Source organism: Malaclemys terrapin, chromosome 7 (genome assembly GCF_027887155.1).
Source record: "Malaclemys terrapin pileata isolate rMalTer1 chromosome 7, rMalTer1.hap1, whole genome shotgun sequence".
NCBI classification, from domain to species: domain Eukaryota; kingdom Metazoa; phylum Chordata; order Testudines; family Emydidae; genus Malaclemys; species Malaclemys terrapin.
Window position 1 is genome coordinate 125,770,121 of NC_071511.1, and position 22,420 is coordinate 125,792,540.

General features: G+C 53.8%; 1 protein-coding gene across 1 annotated transcript in view; it reads right to left on the reverse strand.

Annotated features, from left to right (window-relative positions):
- Positions 1–1,728: 1,728 nt before the first annotated feature.
- Positions 1,729–22,420, reverse strand: part of FBXW4 (F-box and WD repeat domain containing 4) — a 96,796-nt gene continuing 76,104 nt past the window's right edge. Inside the window, exons 7-9 of the mRNA XM_054035170.1 lie at positions 2,883–3,023; positions 2,559–2,700; positions 1,729–1,939 (exon numbers count right to left, since the gene is read on the reverse strand). Coding sequence (XP_053891145.1) covers positions 1,823–1,939; positions 2,559–2,700; positions 2,883–3,023 — 400 coding nt within the window. The 3' untranslated portion in view covers positions 1,729–1,822. The remainder of the gene's footprint in view (positions 1,940–2,558; positions 2,701–2,882; positions 3,024–22,420) is intronic.

The window sequence follows — 22,420 nt, forward strand, 5'->3', positions numbered from 1 at the left end:
CATCTTTACGCTCGGAAAAAAGAACAGGTCGCCCCCCGAGAGGATGTTGCGAGGTGAATAAGGAAAAGAACGGTCACTGATTGCTGTTATGATTGGTGCCTCATTGGCCTGGAAGCAAGGCCAGCCTGCATGGCGGGAAATGCAGGCAGGGTTGTCTCGTTTCAGCTCGCTCACTGGAGCCCTCGCCACCTGGGAGCCAATCACCAAAGCTTACCCAGGGACTCTGTTACTTCTATCAAAGAAATGAGGAAAACCAGCAGCCGCAGGGGAGGAGTTTTACGCACCTACAGTGTCACAAACCAGCGAGCCCACGAGAGGTGCCTCGCAGAGGAGCTTGGCTCGGCTGATCACAGCACGAAGCTTAGCAGGCTTCTCCTCCTTGACGTCAGGGATACCCCAAAAGTACAGACCAGTGTAGCCTGAATGCAGAGGTGCAGCTCACAGAGACAGGTCCCAGCATGCAGTGCTCCAGCTACTTAAAGACAGAGCAATGCATGCTGGGATCTGTAGTCTTTGTAAGATGCAGCGGTAGTCCCAGTTAGGGCATCTGCGAGCTGCTCCATCTGATGCCACTTAGGCTGCCCAGGAGGCCCTACCTTTGGAGAACTCGGATTTGCTGCTGTCGTACCCGCAAGGCCAGGGAGGCTGAACAGCTTCAAGGCAAGGCAGGGAACAGGGTAAGTCTCTCCTGTACCCCATCCAGCTCCAGACAGGGACCTGCTTTGAAGGTGAATGGCAAAGAGGTCCCAGCCTGGCGGTTCTGCACGCCCTGTGCAAGAGAGCAGAGCTGGTGATTCCAATGGCATTGCTTGCCCCACTCCGGGGCGCAGGATCAGGCCGATCGATGTAGAGGTTAGGGGCAGATTACGGGCTTGACAAAACATCATCTCCCTGCGAAGGCCCAAGGGCAGGATTCCCTGAGCCCCTTTCCTGCCCTGAGATCAGCGGGTTCGTGGCAGAGGAGGAGGCTGTGGGTTCCAGACCTGCAGCCCGCTGGACATTTGCCATCTCCACACAAGAAGTGAAACTCAGACAGGTGCCCAGGCTGCAGACACTTGGGCCGTTTTGCACGTGAGCCTCTCGCGATGCACGGCTCAGGCAGCGGCATTGGGAACATCGGCCCCCAGTGTCTGTTACCAATTCGGGAGCCTTATGCAGGTTCACAGAATTGAGTCTCTTCCATTTCCCTTTGACATTTTATTTAGCAAACTGAGACTGCCCCAACCCAACTGACCACGTGCTCCAGTCCCCGATAGCCGGCCGGCAGAGCCGAGCTTTGGTAGGATTCAGCCAGAGCCTGCCGAGGTTTCAGCTCCCGGATCCACTCCCGTTCGCGGTTTAGGAGGCTGTAACAAAAAGCAGTCAGGACAGCCGGGGCAGGTTCAAAGATGGCTGTGCCTGGCTGTTCAGGGCTCTGCCCCTGCCTCCCAAGCGAAATGCACTGCGCACACAGTCCTAGATTGGCTCTGCACTGCTCAATGCCCGGGAGCAGCGCTGCCCAGCTGACGGGAACGTCTGCGCGGCTCTCCCAGCTGACCCGCTACCGTCACACACACAAAACCAAACCAACCTGAAATGTACAAAATAAAAAGGAGTAAAGGACAATTTGCCTTTATTTAAACTAAAAGGCAGGTGAGTCGGAGACAATCTGGCTCTTCCAGCGCTCAAGGGAGATGCTTTCTGGCTGCTAAGGAATCCCTTGAGAAGTCTCCGTGGCCGTTTGCCTCTCTCCCGCCCTGCAATCCCTGAGCGGAGCATCAGACCTGCCAACCTGGGAGCGGCCAGAGGCAGCTGTGGTGCGGGAAGGACCTTGGCCCGGGCATCAGGGGGCGGTGAAGTCCAGGGCGTGCAGGGCAGACGCCAGGGCAGCATAAAGGTGGGTGGTGCTGAAGCAGAGGCAGTACACGGGGCTGCTGGTGGGGGAGGACAGCGAGAAGCTCTGCAAAGAATGAGACAAAAATCACTTCTCCGACCAGCAACCGGAGCAGCCTCTTCCGAGTCAGGTACCTGAGTCACGGGCTGCCATCGTGCCTAGCAAAGGGAATTGGCGCGATGGAGACAGGACTCTGCAGAGGGGAGTGTTCCCATGGGGGGTCCTGCTCAGAGAAACTCAAATTTAGGGCTATCAAACTGACACCTCTCAGCAGCCCCGACATCCTCTGCTGGGAGAGGAGGCACAGCCGGGCCATGGCAGCACAGGCTTTCCGCCTGTGCCCCTCCGCCTTGTTCTGCAGACACTAGGGCGAAAGGGGGCCTGGTCTCGGGGCCAACGGGGGGGGCAGTTTCTGCAATTTGGGGAACTGCACTGAGAACCACAGCTCATTGCACGCAGGCAGTGCATGGCCATCGGACGGGAACGACTTCCAGTCCCCACCCACCTGTGGTCTCTGGGGGGGAAGACACCAAGTCCAACCTCCGTACTCTGGGCTGTCCGGTCATCGCGCTGCTCTCGAGGCAGACAAAAGCCAGCAGCCTGGCCCCGCGCAGGCAGAGTTAGATACCGAACGGGCACAGAAGGGAGGCTCCTGGGCCCGACGTCACCTTCCATCACGCCTCACCTGCAAACACCTGCTCTGCCGTTTGTCCCAGAGCCGCACCACGCCGTAATATGCGGAGCCGCTTGCAATCATGTGATTCCCATCACTCCTCACGCAGTACAGGGCACTGTCGTGGGGCTCCTCCCACTCCATGACACACTTCCTGTGGGTGGGAAAGAAAAGCCGAGGTAGCTACCTGGCAGCAGGAAACCGGGCTGAGCGCCGGCTCCCCAGCCTCTGCCAGAGGAAGTCGGGAACCCGGACTGGGGCTGGATTCCAATTCCCGCGGAGGATTTGTCCCAGCGGGATGCACAGCCCGGCTGTCCAACCACAGGGCGCGTTTACCTCGTGCTCACGCGCAGGTCCCAGGACCGGATGTAGGTATCGTAGCCGCAGGACAGGAGGGTGAACGGTGTTTCGTAGACGATGTCCAGGACTCCGGCTCCTCGGTGGAAATCGGTCCCTAAGCAGGTCACCAGCTGCCCACTGGAAAGAGAACCAGGAGGGGGACTGCTCACTGCACAGCACCAGGACTCTGCGTGGTATAACGCGGCCTTCGGGCGCCTCTCCCCAGTGCACAGCTGCTACTGCCATGGGACTAGCAAGAGCCCCTGAAGTCCCAGGGGCTCCAGGTCTCCTGGACTCGATGCCAGGCCCCTCTGTGGAGGGAGAGTGGCACGGGCTCCGCCCTGCTTTCCCTGGAGCTAGTCACCCTCGCCCTCCTCAGCACTGGTGGGGCAGAGGGGCGATGGGTCCCAGCAGGGCTGTCCCAGCACCGAGGTCTAGCTTTTAACAGCGTGCACAAGCCCTCTAAGCCCCTGCATCGCCTCCCCAGACACCAGCCAGGAGGGGAGCCACTGGGGGCTACATTGGGGGCTGAGGTGTCGCCATTGGTCCCTGGTGGAGAAGACTCAGGCCTTGCAGAGGGGGACTGTGCAGCCTGGCTCCCAGCCAGGCCGGATCGGTCCCTACAGCAGGGCTAGGAACGGGGCCAGTTTAGTTCCAACCCCCTCTGCTGGGAAACTTGCCCTGCCTTGGGCGCTCTGCCTCAAGAAGCTGTTCCTAGGACACTGACCCGCATTGTCTGTCTTCCTTCCATCCTGCCAGCCCTAGCACCCCCTGGCCAGGCGTGATCCTCACACTTCCCCCGCAGCCCCCGCCTCACGCAGCACGTGGACAAGCCCCCAGATCGTCCTTGTTGCTCTTCTCTGCACTCCCTCCGCATCCGCCTTGCGCCCCGCGCTCAGCACTGGGGGTCACCCCAACTCCATCCAGCGGGGAATAGTCACACCACACCCCTCTGCAACCCAAAACTGCACCGGCCCGACTGGAGCAAACCAGGAACCCCACGATGCCTTTCCCACCCTCAAATCCAGCTGGCTTGTGCTCTCTCTCGGACATGACCCCCGATCCATACTGGCTCTGCAGAGCCACCGAGAGCGGCTGTGAACAGGGAGCCTCCCGGGGCTGCTGAGAAGGTGGCTTGGGAATCCCTCTCCTAAGGGCAGCGACCACCTGTGGCTCCTGGCACATCCCAGACGAGGGCTAGCTCCTCTCAAGCTCGACCCTCCAGCCTTCCTCCGCCGCCCCACAGGCCAAAGACACCAGCCAACCGCAGCTTCTCGGCCGCGCTAGGGAGACCCTGACCAGCTGCTCGGAGGGGCCAAACCCTCCTTTTCTTCTTTCTAGTGGCCTAATCCAAACTGGACACAATGAACCTTCGAGCACCTGCTTTTGAAAGCCCGCCGCACGGCCACCGTCTGAACCAGCCTCTTGGTTCCCAGGACAATGGAGGGCTCTTGAAAGCTGAGAGAATGGGCCCGCCGGTGGGGTCACCGGCAGCCCCCCCAGTTATTTTGTTACTTTCTGCTCCTTGATCCAGTGTCACACAGTTCTGAGGCATCCTAGCCAAATGCCTTAATTCCGTCTGTAATCTGGGCTAAAGCCTGGTTGGGGATAAAGACCACACAAAAGGAGAAAGAGAGTCCCAGGAGATGTTAAAACAAGCAAACACCTTTGTGTCCCGGGAGAGAACTAGCTGCTAAAGCAGATTAGCGGCTGGAGCAGTGGTGTCCTCCAGATCAGAAGGCGAGCCCTGCCCCGATCTTTGCAGCCAGCACGCTTCTATGATCACAGCGCTGGCTGCATGCTGGGGCCGGCCTGTTTCCCCCAGTCGCTCCCCAAAGAGCAGATTATGGAGAATAACCATTTCTTTGTGGCTGCGTAATTCCCTCCGTGACCGTGACTGTGGGCAACTACACCGGCCCTTGATGCCAGGCCCCTAGCAACCATTTAAAGAGGCCAGCCAGCCCTAGTGATGGCCCCCCCATGCAAACCTCTCGGACAAGCTTTAACATCAAGTGCATGAATTAATCCCCCCGACATGAATCCAGGGGTGCTGGGTTATTGGACTTTGTGTTTCTCCAGGCGAGGGATCTGGGGAATCCAGCCTTCAGTCCTCACAGCCTCTCGCAATAAATTAACCCTTTCCAAGAGGGGTTTCTATCTGCCCCTCGGCAGCCCTGCACCTGTGGGCAGGTCGGGAGGTTGAAGTGTTTGCAGACTCCGGGCGGGGGAGACGCAGGGGCTGTGCTCTGGCCTGGCTGTGTGGCACTGACACCACAGAGCTTTGGCCTTCTGCTCCCTTCCCAAGGGCAGCAGCGTCTGGATCCACCTCCCGGCCGCAGCGCTGGCCCCCACATGATCCCAGACCGCGGTGCGTTAGCTCAACGGGCACAGGAGAGAGAGCGAGGCTGCTTGGCCTTTCCTTAAGGCACTCGGGGGAGATCTGGGCTCCAATCCTGGCTTTGCCACAGACTCCTGAAAGGCCTTGGACAAATTATGTAATCTATGCCTTGGTTTTGCCATCTGTAAAATGGGGGTGATACTTCCCTGCCTCCCAAGAGTGTCTGCGAAGCACCTGGCAGGTGCTCAGACACTGCGGTGCAGGGGCCGCAGAGAGGAAAGACAGACGGAGATCCCTTTCCTGCCTGTCCAGCTGCCCTGGGCAGCACCCTGGACCCAGCTATTTCCGGAAGCAGTGACACCAGCTCAGAGAGGCCGGGGCTGAGGGAGGTTAGAGGAAAGACGCAATCCTGGACCTTGGTCTCCAGCTGTCGCACTGGAGGTGACAGACATGGGTTACAAAAGCAACTGTGTAAACATGGGACTGCGATGTGGGCGTATCTGCTCCGATTAGCTCCAGCCCAGCCACTCGCGTGCGGGGAAGAGGGCCGACAGCTCCCGAGGAGATGCTCTATCCTGACATCGCAGGCCTTCCCTGCTTCCAAACAGTCCTCCTCCTCGGCACACAAGGGAGGTGTCCAAGGCCACCCAGCAAGAGCCCCATCTCCGAATAACATGCCTTGTCCACTAGACCTCGCAGCCCCCATGGACCCGGAGAACCGGCAGGAACACATCTCCCCTGTGCAATATACCGAGGGGAGGGAGGGAAGGAAGTCAACATTTCAGAGCTTCCCAAGAGTCTGGAACTGGGAGCCAAGAGGTTCTGATTAGCTCAGAACTTGCCAGCCTGTTCCTACACTGTCTAGGGACACCGTTCAGTCTGCTAGCCAAGGCTAGCTTTTCATCCCCTCGGCCTGGCTCAGAGGACACAGCCGAGCGAAACGTGCAGCGACCTCGTCTGCACTGCGCATCTTCAACCACGCAGCCAGCCCCGTCCTGCAGCGAGAGTCCCTGGGACGCGGCAGGCCTAGCAGAGCAGACAGCATCTCTAGTTCTGATACTTGGCCCGGATATTACACTTCACACCTTCAGCAGGGCAGCAATTAACTTGGATACCGCGGGAGAAAAGCATTGAGCACTACGTGTCCCCCTCTGATGGGTCCCTGGGGTATTTTGGGATCACAGCCCGATAGGGCAGAGCTCTGCTCTGTTCTTTCCCGCTCCTGGTGCTTGGTGTGTTACGAAGGAGACATGGCCGGTGGCACCGTCCACATGCTGCTCTCTCCCTCCCAGGCGAATGAATGCTCTAGCAGGTGCAAGAGGGTCGGGCGAAGGCAAGCAGCCCGGCCCTGCTCTGGAGGAGCCTGAAGGAAGGTCGGGGGAAGCCCGAGCAGGAGCTGGCGCCTGGCTGGGCAGGGCACCGGTTTGCAATGCAGGGGGGTGATCTCCCCGCACATACATGCTGGGGGCAGATGGAGACATCGATCCCAAGGCCAGGAGGCAGCCTTGCATCTTCCCGTCTGACCTGCACAGCCCGGGGGGGAGGGGGTGGGCATTTCCTGGGATGGAGGAGCCAACGAGGCAGCGGAGTCCCTGCCCCAGAGCGTTTACAGCCACAGGAAGCCCGAATAAGCAGCCGCGAGTGCCCCTTGGTGCCAGCCCTCGGGAGCCCGCAGCCATGCCACTCTGGCAGGTGGGAACCCGCGCAGCTCTGAGCAGTGGTGGTGTGCAGTGAGGGAGGGCCATCCTCGGCCTACTCCTGCCACCAGCTCTTCAGCACCCGCTGCTCTGGAACTGTCTGTCCCCTCCGTCAGCACCTCGCTGCTCCGCCAGCCCGGGCCGGGGAGGGGAAGGGAAGGGGGAGAAGGTGTTGGCAGATGGAGCCCACTCAGGCTTCTCCGCTCAGACTTGAACCTGAGCCCTCCCCACTCCGAGGTGCGAAGGCGACTATCACTTGAGGTCTCAGCGACACCTCCGGGGACAGGCGGGGAGCCCCACGCTCCAGCGCCAGATGCCCAGGCTTCTTCCTGGGCGGTGAGGAAGCAGGCAGCTGGCTGGGAAAAGGGGAGCACACAGACCGCTCGTCGGGGCTGCTATCTCTGGGCAGCAGCCCCGAGCCCTGAGGCTCTGAGCACCCCCAGCTGGCTCTTGGACTGCTCGGCATGGCTGCTTGCGTGTCTGCTGTCCCCCAACCAGCTGTTGGGGAGACCTTCCCCCCGGACAGACTGACCCTGCACAAACAGGAAGAGACAATTGCAAGCTGTGTCTGCTGGACCAAGGAGAGTGCGCTCGCACGCACGCGCGCACACACACACACGCTCGCACGCACGCGCGCACACACACACCTGGAGTGCTCCCTGCCTGCCTCCAGCTACCATAGCTCAAACCACTCTCCCCACAGCACAGTCCTCTGCTTTGCGGAGCGTATGGGGGAACTGGGGGGCAGCACCCACCAATGCCACCCCGAAGGCCAATCCCTGGAACCCTTTCAGGACGGGGAGCGTTTTATCTGACCGTCATATCTCAGGGATGGGATCTGCCCGTCTCTCCTCTCTCCTCAGCTATCCCTCTAGCTCCCCTTCCTCCACCCAGTCCTTTACTGGCGCTCACCAGAGTGGGGGGCCCTGGCAAAACATGCTGAGTGCGGAGCATAACCCCGCCGTCTCGCTCTGGATCTGGGGGGGAGGGGGAATCAATGTTCTGATCAGCCTCGCTGCTCAGTCCTCTCCCCCCGAGCTGCCATCCCCAGAGCAACGCTTGGAGACGTTTACCCCCGTCAGCATCTTTCCCACACCGCGCGCCCCCCGATCCGATCGCTCCTCGGCCCTCACAGCTCCCTTGTCCACGCGACAAATGGTCGTTTGTGGACGGGATTGTGCAAAGCAGGGCCCTGGTGCCTCTGCTAGCACTCAGCCCACTTTCGAGTCATTCCCCCGGCCTGCACACATTTGTTCTTGTACAGCCGCATTCATTAGGTGAACATCTGCTGCCGCCGTGCTCCCCGGCCCGCGCATGTTTGGGGCCGCTTGTTTGCTTTTTATTTCCCCCGCTGTTTGTTGTTTTCCCCCCCGCTAATGAGCCTTTAATGTGCGGGCGGCCGGGCGTGCTCTCGGGGGCACTTGTCTGGGCTCCTCTGTATAGGTTTCATTTATGTTTGTTTGTTAAAAATAGGAGATGAAAGGCTGGGGGGGGGGGAGGAGCTGCACTGATAGGAGAAGCAGCAGCAGAGCGGGAGGGGGCCGGAGACCCACTCCACTTGGGATTTACTCCGGGGGGAAGGTCACCAGCCGGCCTGTTGCACTGCCAGGGACAGACCCCGGACCCGACTCGAGATCCTGCTGCTTCCCCTAGCCAGCGCTCGCTCCTTCGGGTGCGTATTGGGAGCCCACTGGCCATCACAAGAACATGGTCCCTGCAGCCATGTCACTGCACAAGCTGGGCCTCAGCTCCTGGTACTGGGGAACTGCATCCCACCCCCAGTGAACCCCGGCCTGGTCTAGCCAGACTGCTCCGTCGGGCAAAGGGATCAGCGAGCGGCCTTCCTCTCCCTGGCCCCCAGCCCCGAGTCAGCCCCTAGCTCGGGGCACTGGGCTGAAGTGGTGATGCCACTGTCATCCCGAGCCTTGCTCTAATCCTCAACTCCCGGGCATCAGAGACCAGCCAGGCTGCTCGCCTGCTTTTGGACGGTCTCTGTAGCAGCTTCGAGAGGGAGGCTGCCTCCGAGGTGGGTATTTCTACATCGCCCCATCACTGCAGTACCCAAAAGCAGAGCTAGGAAGTTCCCCTTTCTCTTCCTTCCCCGCCCAGTGGGAAATCCCTCTGTTAATTACAGCTTTGGGGGGCAGGTGGGAAAGGAACGCAAGTGTGTAGAAGTCACTAAGAACGTCTGGACTGGTTCAGACCAATGGTCCGTCTAGCCCAGGATCCGGTCTCTGACAGCTGTCAGTTCCAGGTGTTTCACAGCGAATGAACAGAACAGGCGATTATCGAGTGACCCATCCCGTCGCCCATTCCCAGCTTCCAGCAGTTGGAGGTTTAGGGACACCCAGCACAGGGCCATCTTGGCTAAGAGCCATTGATGGACCTGTCCTCCAGGAACTGATCTAATTCTTTTTTGAGCCCCGTTATACGTTTGTCCTTCACAAAATCCCCTGGCAAGGACAGGTTGGCTTTGCATTGTGTGAAGAAATACTTCTTTACGTTAGTTTTAAACCTGCTGCCTATTAATTTAATTGGGTGACCCCTGGTCCGTGTGTTGAGGAAACGCAAAGTCACAGCGATGAGTTTTGAGGTGTTTAGTTCTGCAGGTTAATGAGCAAGAGGTCCAGGGCCCATGTGCCCAGGAAGGAGGAATCGACAATATCGTTTCCTACATTCTAAGAAGTGCGATTTAAATTCAGAAACCAAACTTCCCTATCCAGAACTGGCACCTAGCCTGTTCATGCAATAGTAAATGTACCAGTTCCATGGTGCACCAGATCTCAAAGGAAACAGTTCCCTCCCTGAAGCCAGGCTACAGCAAAGCCTGTACCTAATCCAGTGTAACATTTCACCCGCCCTGTTCAGCAGAGTGAAGATGTTTCAGGAAGCGCTTGGCCTGGGGCAATTCAGTAAGACAGACAAGGTCTCTGCGGATGAGAGCACGCACGAATGCACACCTGATTGTGCTGTGCGAATGCGAGAAAGGAAAGGTAATGCGCACTCTGAGCCCAGCCTACAAAATCACAAGCCTCTCATTCATCTAGCAGACGTGCCCGTCTCCTGGCCTGACTCAAGCTGTAAAAGGTTAAAATGCCCCCTAATTTGTAATCCCCCTGCTTTGGCTCTTGCACAAACTGCTCCTGCCTCTCCCCGGGCTGCTCTACACAGGCAGTTCACATCGGCACAGCTACCACACCCGAGAAGATGGCTAGGCCGACCTAACCCCTGACGGAGACAGCGATAGTCAACCCAGTGCCTGTGGGGGAGCTGGATTACCGACAGTGACGGGAGAAGCCCTCCCATCGCTTTGGGGAATGGCTACACTGAAGGGGCCGGTGACTTTCACAAGCCATTCTCCTCTTCCCTTACACTCAATCAGGGAGCAGAAGCCATACCCATTGGCCAAGATGGCCGATCACGCGGCAGTAGAAATGAATAGCAGCAAGTTCATATGGTGGCCACGGTTTGCCAACAGCTCATCTGCCGACATGTTTGAGCAGCAGGAACAAATTCAAGAAAATCCAACACAGTTAACGAAAAATTCACAAACAAGACGCATGTGCCACATTCATCAGATAAACAGATTGCTGCAACCGTTCGACCAGTCTACCAGAGCCATTCTGCAATACACCTGCTCTGTAAAGCTTGCGGACAAACTGTTCTACAGAGAGTCAATTCAATTAAAAAAAAAAAAAAAAAAACCTAAATGAAAGAGAAAGTTAAGGTTGTGAAGCCAAGCACTCAAAATTGAGGAAATGGCAGAGTTAAAGCTGGCCGTGGTGCCTTAACGCTGCCCCCTGGTGCATGTGCAGTATGATACAGTCAGTAATGACATCACCACCCACGGTTTCCCCTTAAGGGCTCTTGCTTTGTTCAGGGCACTGGATGGGCATTGCTCAGCGAACGAGGCCACAGCCAGTGTGATGTTCAGGGAGTGATCTCATCCTGCACATCACCCAAACCTAGCACTACACAAGGATCCTTTTCCTTTTGTTATAGGCCACCGTAGCATCTGAGCACATCCCAGACAATAAGGCAATACTCCTGGGAGGTCAGGAAGCCCTATCCTTATTTTGTAGGTGTAGAACTGAGGCAGACGCACACTATGTAACTTAAGGGCCAACAGGCAGCCTAGAGCAGAGAGACAGGACCTGAACCCATCTCTCCTAGGTCCCAGGCCATCCCTTCCTGTGCACCCGTCTCTGACTACACAACTGCCGCAGTTTATCTAGCTTGCAGCTCTCTATAGTGCCCATCACTGTACTTTCTAAAGGACAGATTTTCAAAGGTATTCAGAGCCCAAAGATGCAGGTAAAGACTTGTGAACAATCCCCATACGCAGCTATTTGCGTCTTTGGGCCCTGACCACCTTTACAAATCTGGCCCAAGTGCTGAAGGCGGCAGGGGTGCTGTGAACCTCAGCCCAGTTGACTACACCACCCTGCAGAACGGTCTCCCAAGGGAAGTGCTGGAAACCCTAGCACTGGGGCAATTTAAAGTCTTTGGCCTGGACAAGATACTTTCAGGAACAACCCTGAGCTGGCCCTAGGGGAAACGGACTAGGTGAGGTCCAATCAGCTCACTCTTTTCCTGGTTTAGTGGATGTTGTCGCATAAGAATATTCTGACTCCTCTGCTCCTGGAATGGGACTTTGAGACATCGAATGGGAACACGGCGCTAGTGCTCTGGGGAATGCATCTAAGAATTATTAAGTCCAGACAGGACCAACAACCACAGGCATTTTGTTCAGACATTGAAGTTAGAAAACCCTTGATGCATTTCCATTAGTTTAGAATCCTTTGGACAAACAAACGTTTTTATGACGTTAGTTTTAAAATATCCCAGTGGGATTTTGTTTGGTTTTTGAACTCTTCCCTTGTGTTGGAACACTGAACACAACAGCATTCCTAGGTCATAAGAACCAGCAACTGAAAGTGGCCAGGTGAGTTTCCCCCGCCCAGTTGGGTGAAATACAGAAAAGCAAACAGGAGCAAGGACGAAAAGTAAGTTAGAGAATTGAAAGTGGAAGATTGGACATATCTAAGGATACAGTCCAGCCTTGTGCAAATCCAGGGGAGTTAGATTGGGCCCAAAGGCAGAGTTAATCCATCATGAAGCGAAAGCTGCCTTCGCTCTTCCAAGGAGTGATAATTATTTTCAGTAACTTCTGGGATTTTCAGAAGATCTTCTAACCCACTATAGCCGAAAACAAGCAAACCCTTACCTCTCTGCACTCTGTTCAGCTGCTTTAGGTCTTTGCCAGGTGTTTCTTTGGGACAAATTTAGCCCAGCTCTTGGTCTTAATGCCACAAGCAACATTCCACTCACTGGTTCCGATTTTTAGATTAGTTTGATTCGTCGGCATCTACAGCCCCCATATGTTCACTTTCTACAAATATTCAGCATACCAAATTTGTTGGTAGGCGTGTTCAGGGAATCAGTTAATATGCAAAACAGAGAGTGTCCGAAAACCAAATATTTGAATGTATAGAACAAATATTCACTCTGGAAATCAGTTTCTATGAATTATGCTCATCCACCAACCAAGGATGAAAAGTGATTCCATGTAACCTGTGTCCAATCAACTAACCAAGGCAGCTGGAATGTGGATTTCAAATAGCAAAACACTTGCAACCAACCAATTGTGAATGATCTACAGAATAAACAAATTATTTCAGTGCAAGTGATCTGGACGTTTGAGCACATCAATTCAAGAAAGTCATAAGCCTGCCCTCCAGTAACGGCCAACAGGGGAAGGAAGCAAAATTCACCTAATAAAATTACGCACAATGTAGCGTTTGCCCAATTCTAGTTAGCACACTTGGAGAGAGCACCAAAACTCCCAAGTGACCTGCAGAGGAGCGCAATAGGGGCTGCAGACAACTAGGGGAAATACAAGCTGAATCAATACCAAGGAGAGGCAAGGCCTAGCCATACAATGAATGGATATACACCAAGGAGCCACAACCATCCTGCACCCAGATTATTTTCACTGCATCTTTGCAGCGTTATCCCAATGTTACTTTTTTCATGTACCTGAGGCCTGTAGGCCCAGCAGGGAATCGCACAGGATTAGGAGTCTATGGAAGCGTCTCAATCTTAAATGGGCCACAGTAAGGAGAAGTGTTCCAAGGTGCGGAGACTAACAAAGGGAAGGATCACACTGAGTTTGCAGAGACTGTTTTGATCCCCACGGTGACCTGTTAGCAAAGTTCCCAGAGCCAGCTGGAGGGAGGCAAGCTTTTGGATACAGGGGGCAGTAGGGGGCGGTGACACCAGAGGTGGAGGGGATGGGGAAAGAGTTTTGCCCTCTTTTCTTCTGCTTTCTCTGAATTGGCCCACACACACTTTAAATGGTCCAATAAAAAGATACAATTTCTTTACCTTGCCTGCTCTGGGACCCTGTGAGTTTTTGTTGTCCGGGTTCCCGTAAGGTTAAGTTCAGAGGATAAACTGACACGCTGGGCTATGGGAAAAAGCCAGTTTCTTCAAATAAAGCCACGATGGTGCAAAAGGGACCCCGCTGGGGCTTTTATTTGGGAAAACAAACAGAAGTGGCACCAAGCCCTTCTGCTTTACGGACCAATTTAACTATAAAACCAATGTTCTCCCTCTCGGGGGTGAGGAGGGGAGAGAGACGGGGACATGACAATAGCCTGAAACCTTGGGGGGAAAAGGACAAAAAAAGCTGTCTGTCCCCTTGTCTTTCTTGTCCCTGGCTCCTTTTCTTAGCACACGTGTGTTCTTGTAAAAACGATTAGATTGCAATTTGTATAACACGGTGACCCCCAAATTCAGACATTTAACCCCTTTTCTCTGCAAAGAATGTCAAGAATGTCTCTCTGTCTTTCTTTCCAACGGGAGGAGTGGGGGGGAATTCTCTCAAACTGTGATTTCTGGGCAAAGAAAAAAAAAAGCCAGGGGAGGAAAAGAGAGAGGGAATTCTCAGAGCCTCTTGCACCACTTGTGTGGGAATAAGCAACTGTATGGCTCCTTTCTGGACAGAGCTCTGGAGGTCTTCTTTAGTGGGCAGACAAAAAAAATGGAGAATCCCAATCAAAACAAAGCCATCTGTTTAAATGAGTGAGTGCTAACCAGCGGCAGAGGGGTTCCTCATTCACTCGTTTCCATTCTTCTCCCCGGCTTCTGTTGATTCTCTCTCAACCCAGGGAAAAATAAAGATTGCTCGGGCTCCTGGGGATGAAACTGATCAATGCACGAGGCACTTTCACCCCCACACACACACTTTTTGCTTGTTTCAGGTGTTGTCAAGTTGTCATAAATACGTCTGAGTGGGAGTGAAAGGGACGGTTTGTGCTCTAGGACACGCAAATCCAAGGGCAGAAGTTGGCCCCCTGTTTGTTTGGAATAAGAAGTGCCTGAAGCTGCAGTGAGAACCTCGGACTAAAAAAACTTTAAATTGCGCTAGTGGGGAAGATGCATGGAGAGCCACAGGTCAACACTGGTAAGAGAGGAGCCTACAAGACTGCAGCCAGGGCCCAGAGAGGTGATGTTAAAATCACCAATAGAGGACAAAAGAGCCCAGACCTGGTTTTGGAGATTTTCTATAGACCCCAGGAAAACAGATCACGTGTTCAGACAAGCCTCAGACCTTTGGATACAGCTAACGGAGAGATCGCAAGACGGGCTGCACAAGAAGCTGCCGTCCAAAGACCTGGGATCGGATAGCTGGCCCATCAAACCCAGCATCCTGCCTCTGACTATGACCAATGGATTCCTCAGAGCAAGGCAAGAAAACCTCAGGTAATGCCTTTGGGTTACCTGGGGAACTGGAGGGGTTCCTTCCTTCCTTCCTGACATTCCTTCCTCATCTCTCAGGCAATCCGTTTGTGCCTGAAGGCAGAGGATCCATCTTCATTCCTAAAAGCATCCGTCTATTTTTCTTTTAACTAGAACTAAAACCTGGCTGCGATCTCTCCATTCAGCTGCGTAATGGGTCCTTTTCATTAGGACTCATTGTATTGCAGTAACGTTGGAAGGTCCGAACCAAGACGAGGGCCCTGCCACACTGAGCGTTGTACAAAGCACCCAGACAGAGGCCCTGCTGCCGAGGGCTTACAGTCTGAACAGACAAGACACAGGGAAGGGAAGGGAACAGAGGTGACATGACCTACACAAGGTCACAGAGCAGGTCTGGGGGTCAGCTGGGAGAGGAACCCCCACTCCACTAGACCATATTACCTCTCACCCCACTACCCCCTTTCATTTAGAGTTCTGGGGACAATACGGGACTTCCGTTCCCCAAATAATCCAAAGGACACACAACGCGGCATTAGAATCTGGGACTTTATCGAAGTAAGCAGCTATATAGAAAAACAAACTCGCTCCACGCCAGCATGGCATAAGCCCAGGCAATAACTAATCAGCAAAACTAAGGTACTGTAGGAGGTTGGGTGAATTCTGGGTCTACAGCCATTTCTCAGTCCCTGTCTCTGGAGCCCTAAAAGGTGGCATCCATGCCAGATATTTGCCATCATACAATATCATTCCCGCCTCTTGGCAACCTCTATCCATTTTTGACTATCAAGAGGAAGCCGACTTAAGTGGCTTACTCTGGTGGGAGTTTCTACCAGCGACCTCTCTCCCCCCATTTGGGATGTACTACATCAAAATTACTTAACTGGTTTGCTCCCCTTCCTCCTCCCCCCATCCTAAAATCCTGGAGGATCCCCTAGGGTTTGTTTAAACTCTCCAAGCTGTAAGGTTTCACTTTCTGCAGGACTTTGGTGGAATTTAACAGAAGACACAGATCTAAAACTTCCATGGTATACCAAAACCTATCCCTCGACAAAACTCTCTCTATGAAGAGTTAGAAATACAGCTTATAACTCGGATCTGATCCTGCAAACCCTTATTCTCCCGAGTACCCCTACACACCCAGCTGGTCCCAGTGAATTAGTGGGGCTACGCAGAGTACAGTCTTGCAGGATTGGGCACAAGGCTTAGAAAGACTGGATTTCAAATTGGGAACCATCAGTAATGGTCAATTTCTCTCCCTATTCCTAAAATAACTAAAGCGTCTGTCCTCAATCAGAATATCCAGAAAGGTGAAGACACAAACGTAAAGACGCACCAGCCCTGCTGACAGCTGCTGTGGTGGCTTTGGTCTTTATGTTAAAAGCTACAAATGTAGATAGGATTAATATGGTTTGAGACAGAAGAGACCTGTTAGTGCATCCACTCCACTCCCTTGCAAGAGCTGAGGGGGACCCGGCTCACGTTACCCGAACAGACACTGAAGTGGATCAGTCACCGTGCCAAGCAGCAGCAAATTCAGCAAGCTGCGGGTGCAGCGCCTTCGGGTGGCACGTCCTGCGTGGCCGCTCCGGCTTTGTTTTCATAGCTCTGCGGCCTGATCCCGGACACCCAGAGGTATATTACAGCCGCTGCCTGACCTGCAGGAACCTTCCCCCGCCCTCTCGGCACCCTGCCCGGTGCACACACCTGGAACTCCCCTCTCCCTATTCCCAGCAGACTTTGTGAAGCCCCACATCTTTCACCTGGCTTTGTGCCGGCGCTAGCTTCCCGCTGACATCAAAGGGGCCCTGCCTGGAACACCTGAAGAGGAGGCAGGAGGCCTGCCTGAGTCAAGAAATGCAACTCTGCGTCTTCCCCTCGGTGCGCCCTCTCCCTCGCTCTTTTTCATCCCTTTGAAAAGGTGGCAGAGATAAATGGAGAACAAAAAAGCTGCAGCCTTCGTCCACACCACCCCTACCACTTAAGGGGGAAGGGACCTTTCCGAAAAAAAACCCACACATGTGCTCCTACACAATGGCTCAAAAGGCCGGGCAGCACCAGCCCACTTTGTACTGCTAACAAGGGAAACCTAATTACAGGAAGAGGGCGAAGAGGGACAGATAAAAGGGATACAAAATTTCAACATCTGTTGCCATAAAGGGATAAGAAGTGGGGAAACGCAAAGTGTCAGTTTGGTGTCAGAGACGGCGTAAAGCCGATTTCAAAGGGCTCGGGGGACGGAGGGACCCAAAAGAGAAATTAGAGGGTTCTTTAAAAGAGAAAAGAAAAGAAAACAAGCTGCCACAAACGCTTTCAAAGGAAAGAGTTGGGATATTGAAAAGGAAGAGAGAAGCAGGGACTGTTTAACCTTAGCACAGTTAACATGCCTTCTCCTGCGTCTCAGGGTCCATGTGCCTCTGGGGGAGTAGCACGCTGCAGGTTTACGAAAGAACAGCGTGGTGCTTTGCATATTCCAAGTGTTCGGGACACAGGGACAGCTATACTGGATCAGAACAATGGTCCCTCCGGAACCAGCTGCTCCCCAGGCCGGTGCAGAGAACCCCAGAACGGACAGACCTGGGATAACCTGCCCCAGGGGTTAGCTGATGGCTATGCCTGGAGGCAGGCAGGGTTTCTGTTCTAAAAAGCGGCAGAACAGATCATGCCTCACAATCCCAGAGGGAGTAGGTGTAATTGGGCCAGTCATGACCTGAGGACTCCTTACTTGCTGAGCAGTGATACTGAACTCAATGCGGTTCCAGACAGACAAGCAGTCCCTGGCCACGTCCCAAGGAGTTCAGAATCTACACCAAGTGCGCTGGGAGACGCCGAGGAAGGTTCCATCCCACACCACCTTGCCCTTCAAATGGGCTGGGGACAGTATTTTTACTGAGCCCTGTTAGCGCCTGTCGAAAAAACAATTTTTGGGAAGGGTTTAACACGAAGCGGGCATGGGCAGCTGGCATGCTGGGATAGAGAGGGAGCGCCAGGCGCACGGCACAACATGGAAACAGGCGAGAAGGGTCAGACCCCATAATGGGCAGAGAAAGGTAAAGTGCCTTGCCAAAGGGAAGTCCGAGGGACTCAGCGGGGCAGCGGGGGTTAGAAGTCAGGACGACCTGGATGCCAGCCCTAGCCTGCCTTCCGAGGCAGAACTTCAGAATTACCCATGCTAAGGATGGGAAGGCCTGGAGCATGTAGTCCTGGTGGAGGCAGGCGTGTTCCCTACCGCAGATTCTTTGCCCTCACTTTTGGCCACACCACGAGATGCACCGTAACAGCATTTCTCGTATGGACGGCGCTGTAGCATCCCCGTGCGCTCAGACCTGGCAGAGTGGAACGACCCACCAGGATTTCCATCCAAGAACGTCACGGGGTAATTCCGATCACCCCCATCTGTGAGGGTGAGCTTGCAGGGCACTCAGAGCCTCCCAAACACCTTTGGGACCCAAGTAGAATAGTGTCAAGCTTCCAGTCACTACAGCACGATATGTCCCGGAGGACAGAGTCTAAGGGATCGCCTCAAAATACTCATTTGGAAGCAACAGGTCTTATTCACACCCGGTGAGAGGACCAGCTGTGTGCCTGCAGCTGGAATGTCAGCCAGCAGTCAATGACTGGGAATTACAGGGTCATTCTACTGTCTTCGACTCCGCTTTGCAAATTGCCTGTGCTGCTCTGGTTCGATGCCATCAGCTGAACATGTTCAGAACTAAAGATGGTTAGTGGGGAAGGAGGGGCCTCTCCTCTCCCAACAAATATCTTCACCCCAAACTCCAGCCAACCCTGTGCCAGGCTCAGAAGGAGTTTCCAGGTGAAGACACTGTCCTCGTCCCCATCCCTCAGTGCGACACAACAGGACACCCCAGAGAACAGAAAAGGACCTAACATCTTCATACCAAGAACAGCAACTACAAATATCAGCCAAGGATTTATCCAGTCTGGAACCAAGAAGATCTCCGGTTATTTAGCTTTAAATCTTTTGTAGCAAGTTCCAACTCTCAGCTGTGGAGAATTCAAGAGACCACCCATCCCAAGGGAACAGGAATTCTCAGGAGACCACCACAGCTTAGTGTCGGGTGTTGGACAACAGGAGCACTGACATGACAACTGGGGGCTGACCCACGCTCCGAGTTCCTGGGGGGTTTCACTGTGAGCGGCAGAGGCAGGTGAAGACCTGCTCTCAGATACACACATGCAGCTCCCACCAACCTGTCAGGAGCAGCAGCATGGCCGTCCCAGGTCAGAGAACAGCCCGGGGCGCTCGCAGAGAGGCAGTCAGTGATGACAGTCTTCCCACCCCGCCTGACTGATGGTAGCAGAAACACTCTGCACGGGTGCTGCCTTTCAACCCTCACCGATAGCTCTGAGCAAAGGCCATGCCAGCTCGAAAGGCTCTGCTATTTCTAGAGCTCCAGGGACTGGTCTCTGGCTTCCTGAGCCAGTCAGGGCTGGCAGTGCTGCGGAAACCGCGGGCACAGACCTGGTAGGAGCAGCCCATAGTGCTTTCCCATGGACACTGCTGCTGGCCAGCATAGGAGCGACACCAACGGGCTTGGAAAAGGTGTCCCAAGCAGTGGTCCTTGGCTGGGGAGAGGGACATTATATGGAGAGGTTGAGAACTGCTGGGATTGAGGTCTTCCATCCTGTCCCGCCCCGCCCCCCACGGAGCTGCTTTGCTTTCCACCCGAGCCACACATTTCACCAGCAGCCCCTTGCTCTTCCACTGAAGTGAGCTCTCCATCCAGAAGTGCATCCTCACAGGACCCCGGGCCACCATGGGGATCTCCCACAGCTCTGCGGACAGGGCCCACAGTTGCACTCCAGCTGGGACAGGTGAAGAGGGAAGAATCGGCCCGATGAGCGAGGCCCATTGGCTTGGCTGTCCCAGCTTTTTGATCTGCCTGTCAATCAGGCTTTGGCCTTATTGAAAGATCAAACTCCTTCAAGCCTGTTTGTTACCTTAATCCTATTTTCTGCACAGCTTTATTATCTGTTCGGGCTTCTCTGGGACAGGCTGTTGGATTGACTAGACCCTTAACCCTGGAGCCTGTCCCTCCGCTCCCGGCAGATGCTTCCATTCGAGAGGAGCCAGGAAAAGTTCAAGAGCACCAGAGGCCCCAGCACCAGCCAGGGTCTCGGAGCCTGTCTATGCACCTTCGGTATCGCAAAGGGCCCCCGTCACCTCAACATCTAAGCACCAGTCTGGAACCGAACAGCTCACCACCCCGTTCACCAAAGAGCATGTGCCAGGGTTAATTCTGGACAGCATCAGTTATGACAGGACTTTGGTTTTTCTTTAAAGATATAATAAAACTGAAAACTTAAATCATCAACTACAACTATAGAATAGCAGCGTAGACAGCCAGCTGTGACAGACAGAACTGCTTCTCTCTCGGCCCTCAAACCTGACCCCCTAGCTCTGCCAGTGCACCTCAGTCCTGACACACACCCCACCCATTCCTCCAGCCCCTCAATCCTAATCCACAGCCCCACTGACCTTTCAGTCCTGGACTACTGTCCCCACCCCCAGCACCCCTCAATCCTGATGTGCAAGGCCTCCCTCCCTGCTATTCCAGGCCTAAGCGGAGCACACCCATCACGTACGGCTGGGCTGTGCTATTGTGACCTTGTCCTCAGTACACCGAGACGCCCAGGCTGTCAACCTCACACTTCCCTCAGTTGCAGGACTGGGACCCAGCCTGTGCGGAGTTCTAAGGCCAGTGCTTTCCCAGACTGCACTACACCCCAGCAGCCTCCATGCAGGGACCCAGGCCATTAGCCTCCGCCACGTATTAAGACTGAAGGAAAAGACACATTTAGGTGATCACATGAAATTACCAAATCACTATTCAACCCTTCACCACGGTGAACTACAAGGAGAAACTGCTAAACAGAACTAGACCCCCAGATTTCCCTGTGCTCAGCCCCTGGCATCTCAACAGCAGAGAAATGTTGGCAAATTGGAAGGAATTCAGATAAATGTAACTAAAATAACTCAACTGCTTGAAAGGGCGATGTACTGGAGAGAGACAGTAGAGAACACGTATCTTGACCAAAAGAGGAGGGGTGATGTGAGATGTACAAGTACTTTCAAGACACAGTATAGACATCACTGAGGAGGAACTAGTTCCTGTGGCACAAGCTGGTACAACAAGGACTGCTGGGATGAAACTGAGCAAAGGAAGATGTCGGCTGGATATCAAGGAACAGTTCCCACCAGTGAGATCTATTTGGCGGGGAGAATCTCCCAGAGACGCCCCATTTCTTGGGGGTGTTTACATGGGACTAGGCAAAGTGCTGGAGAACAGGCAGCAGGAAACTCTGAGCATGGCAGGGGTGCTGACCAGGGTGACCATTTCCATCTCTGTCAACTATGGGCTATTCCAAATGTGGGAATCGAAAAACTGGATCAGACCCCAGGTCCGCCCAGGCCAGTATCCAGTCTCTGACAGTGGCCACCACCAGATGTTCCTGGGGAAGGTGCAAGAAACCCACAGTAGCAGATGTGGAATAATCTGCCCCCCAAGTCTCATCCTCCTCTCTAACAGTTAGAGATTGACTTAAGCCCTTAAAATAGGCTTTAATACTCCTTCCTAAATGTGTTATAATTAATTATAACTGGATAGTCTTGATATTCATATGAATGTCCAATCCTTTCTTGAATCTTGTTACATTCTTGGCCTCAATTATTTCCTGTAGCAATGAGTTCCACAGGCTAATTGCATGCCTACAAAGTGTTTCCTTTTATGGGTTTTGAATTTCCCACCTTTTAATTTCACTGAATATCCCCTCTTGTTCTTGAACGAGCTAAATAAACTACATCAACTGGTTCTCCTTTATCTGCTCAAGGAGAGAATTGCAGCCAGTCTGTTCTTTGTACTAAAGCAAGACAGGATAGGCAATCCCTTTCACTGGCATGTTGGAGCACATACGTGCTGAATCCCTGGCACCGGGGAAGAAGAGGACTTCCAGGGCCAAAGAAGTTGCATATTAACATCTGAACTCAAGTACAGAAAAAGAGTTTCACACCATCTCTGCTGAACTGTGTTCTGTGGAACAAAATCTGAGGGTATTTCTTACTCTCTGTACGATAGCCATGTCTTTCTCTTTATCTTCAGAAGCTGGAAGAATATACAGGAGTTGTATGAGAGCAAGAGGCTTCTGAAATGTTCAATTCACTAAACACACTGCCCTCTAGGATATGGCTAGGGAAAAGGTTATTGGACGTGGTTAAGTAGACATAAGGTTTGAAGCTCACAGGGGACAAAGATGGAAGAAGCCCTTTTAGATCACCCAACCCATCTTTGCTGATACAGAATTATCCACAATTACCGGTTTTCTAGTGCTTTGTCCAGTCATTTTAAGAGTCCCATGTCGCAGTTCCCGACTGAGATCTCAGGGTGTGGAATACTTTCCATGGGGAAGTTTTTTAGATGTCCATCTTAAGTTTGTGTCATTCCCCAACTCCCTGTCTCTGACATCAATCCCCTCCCTCACCCCAATTATTACCACACTCCCCATCTTGAACTCTTCTCCGCACGCTCCCTCTCGGCTCGGGGTCCTTCTTTCAAGCTGAGTTGCCTCATGTCTACCCTGAAACTCTCACCCTCACCCCTTATTCTGAGGAACTGAAAGTGACTTTTCTTGAGATCTCACCTCTACCCCTTCCTTTGCCCCATGGCTGACAAATGACTAAGCTGGCAAACTGCAGACGGCAGTCAGGTTACAGGCAGCCT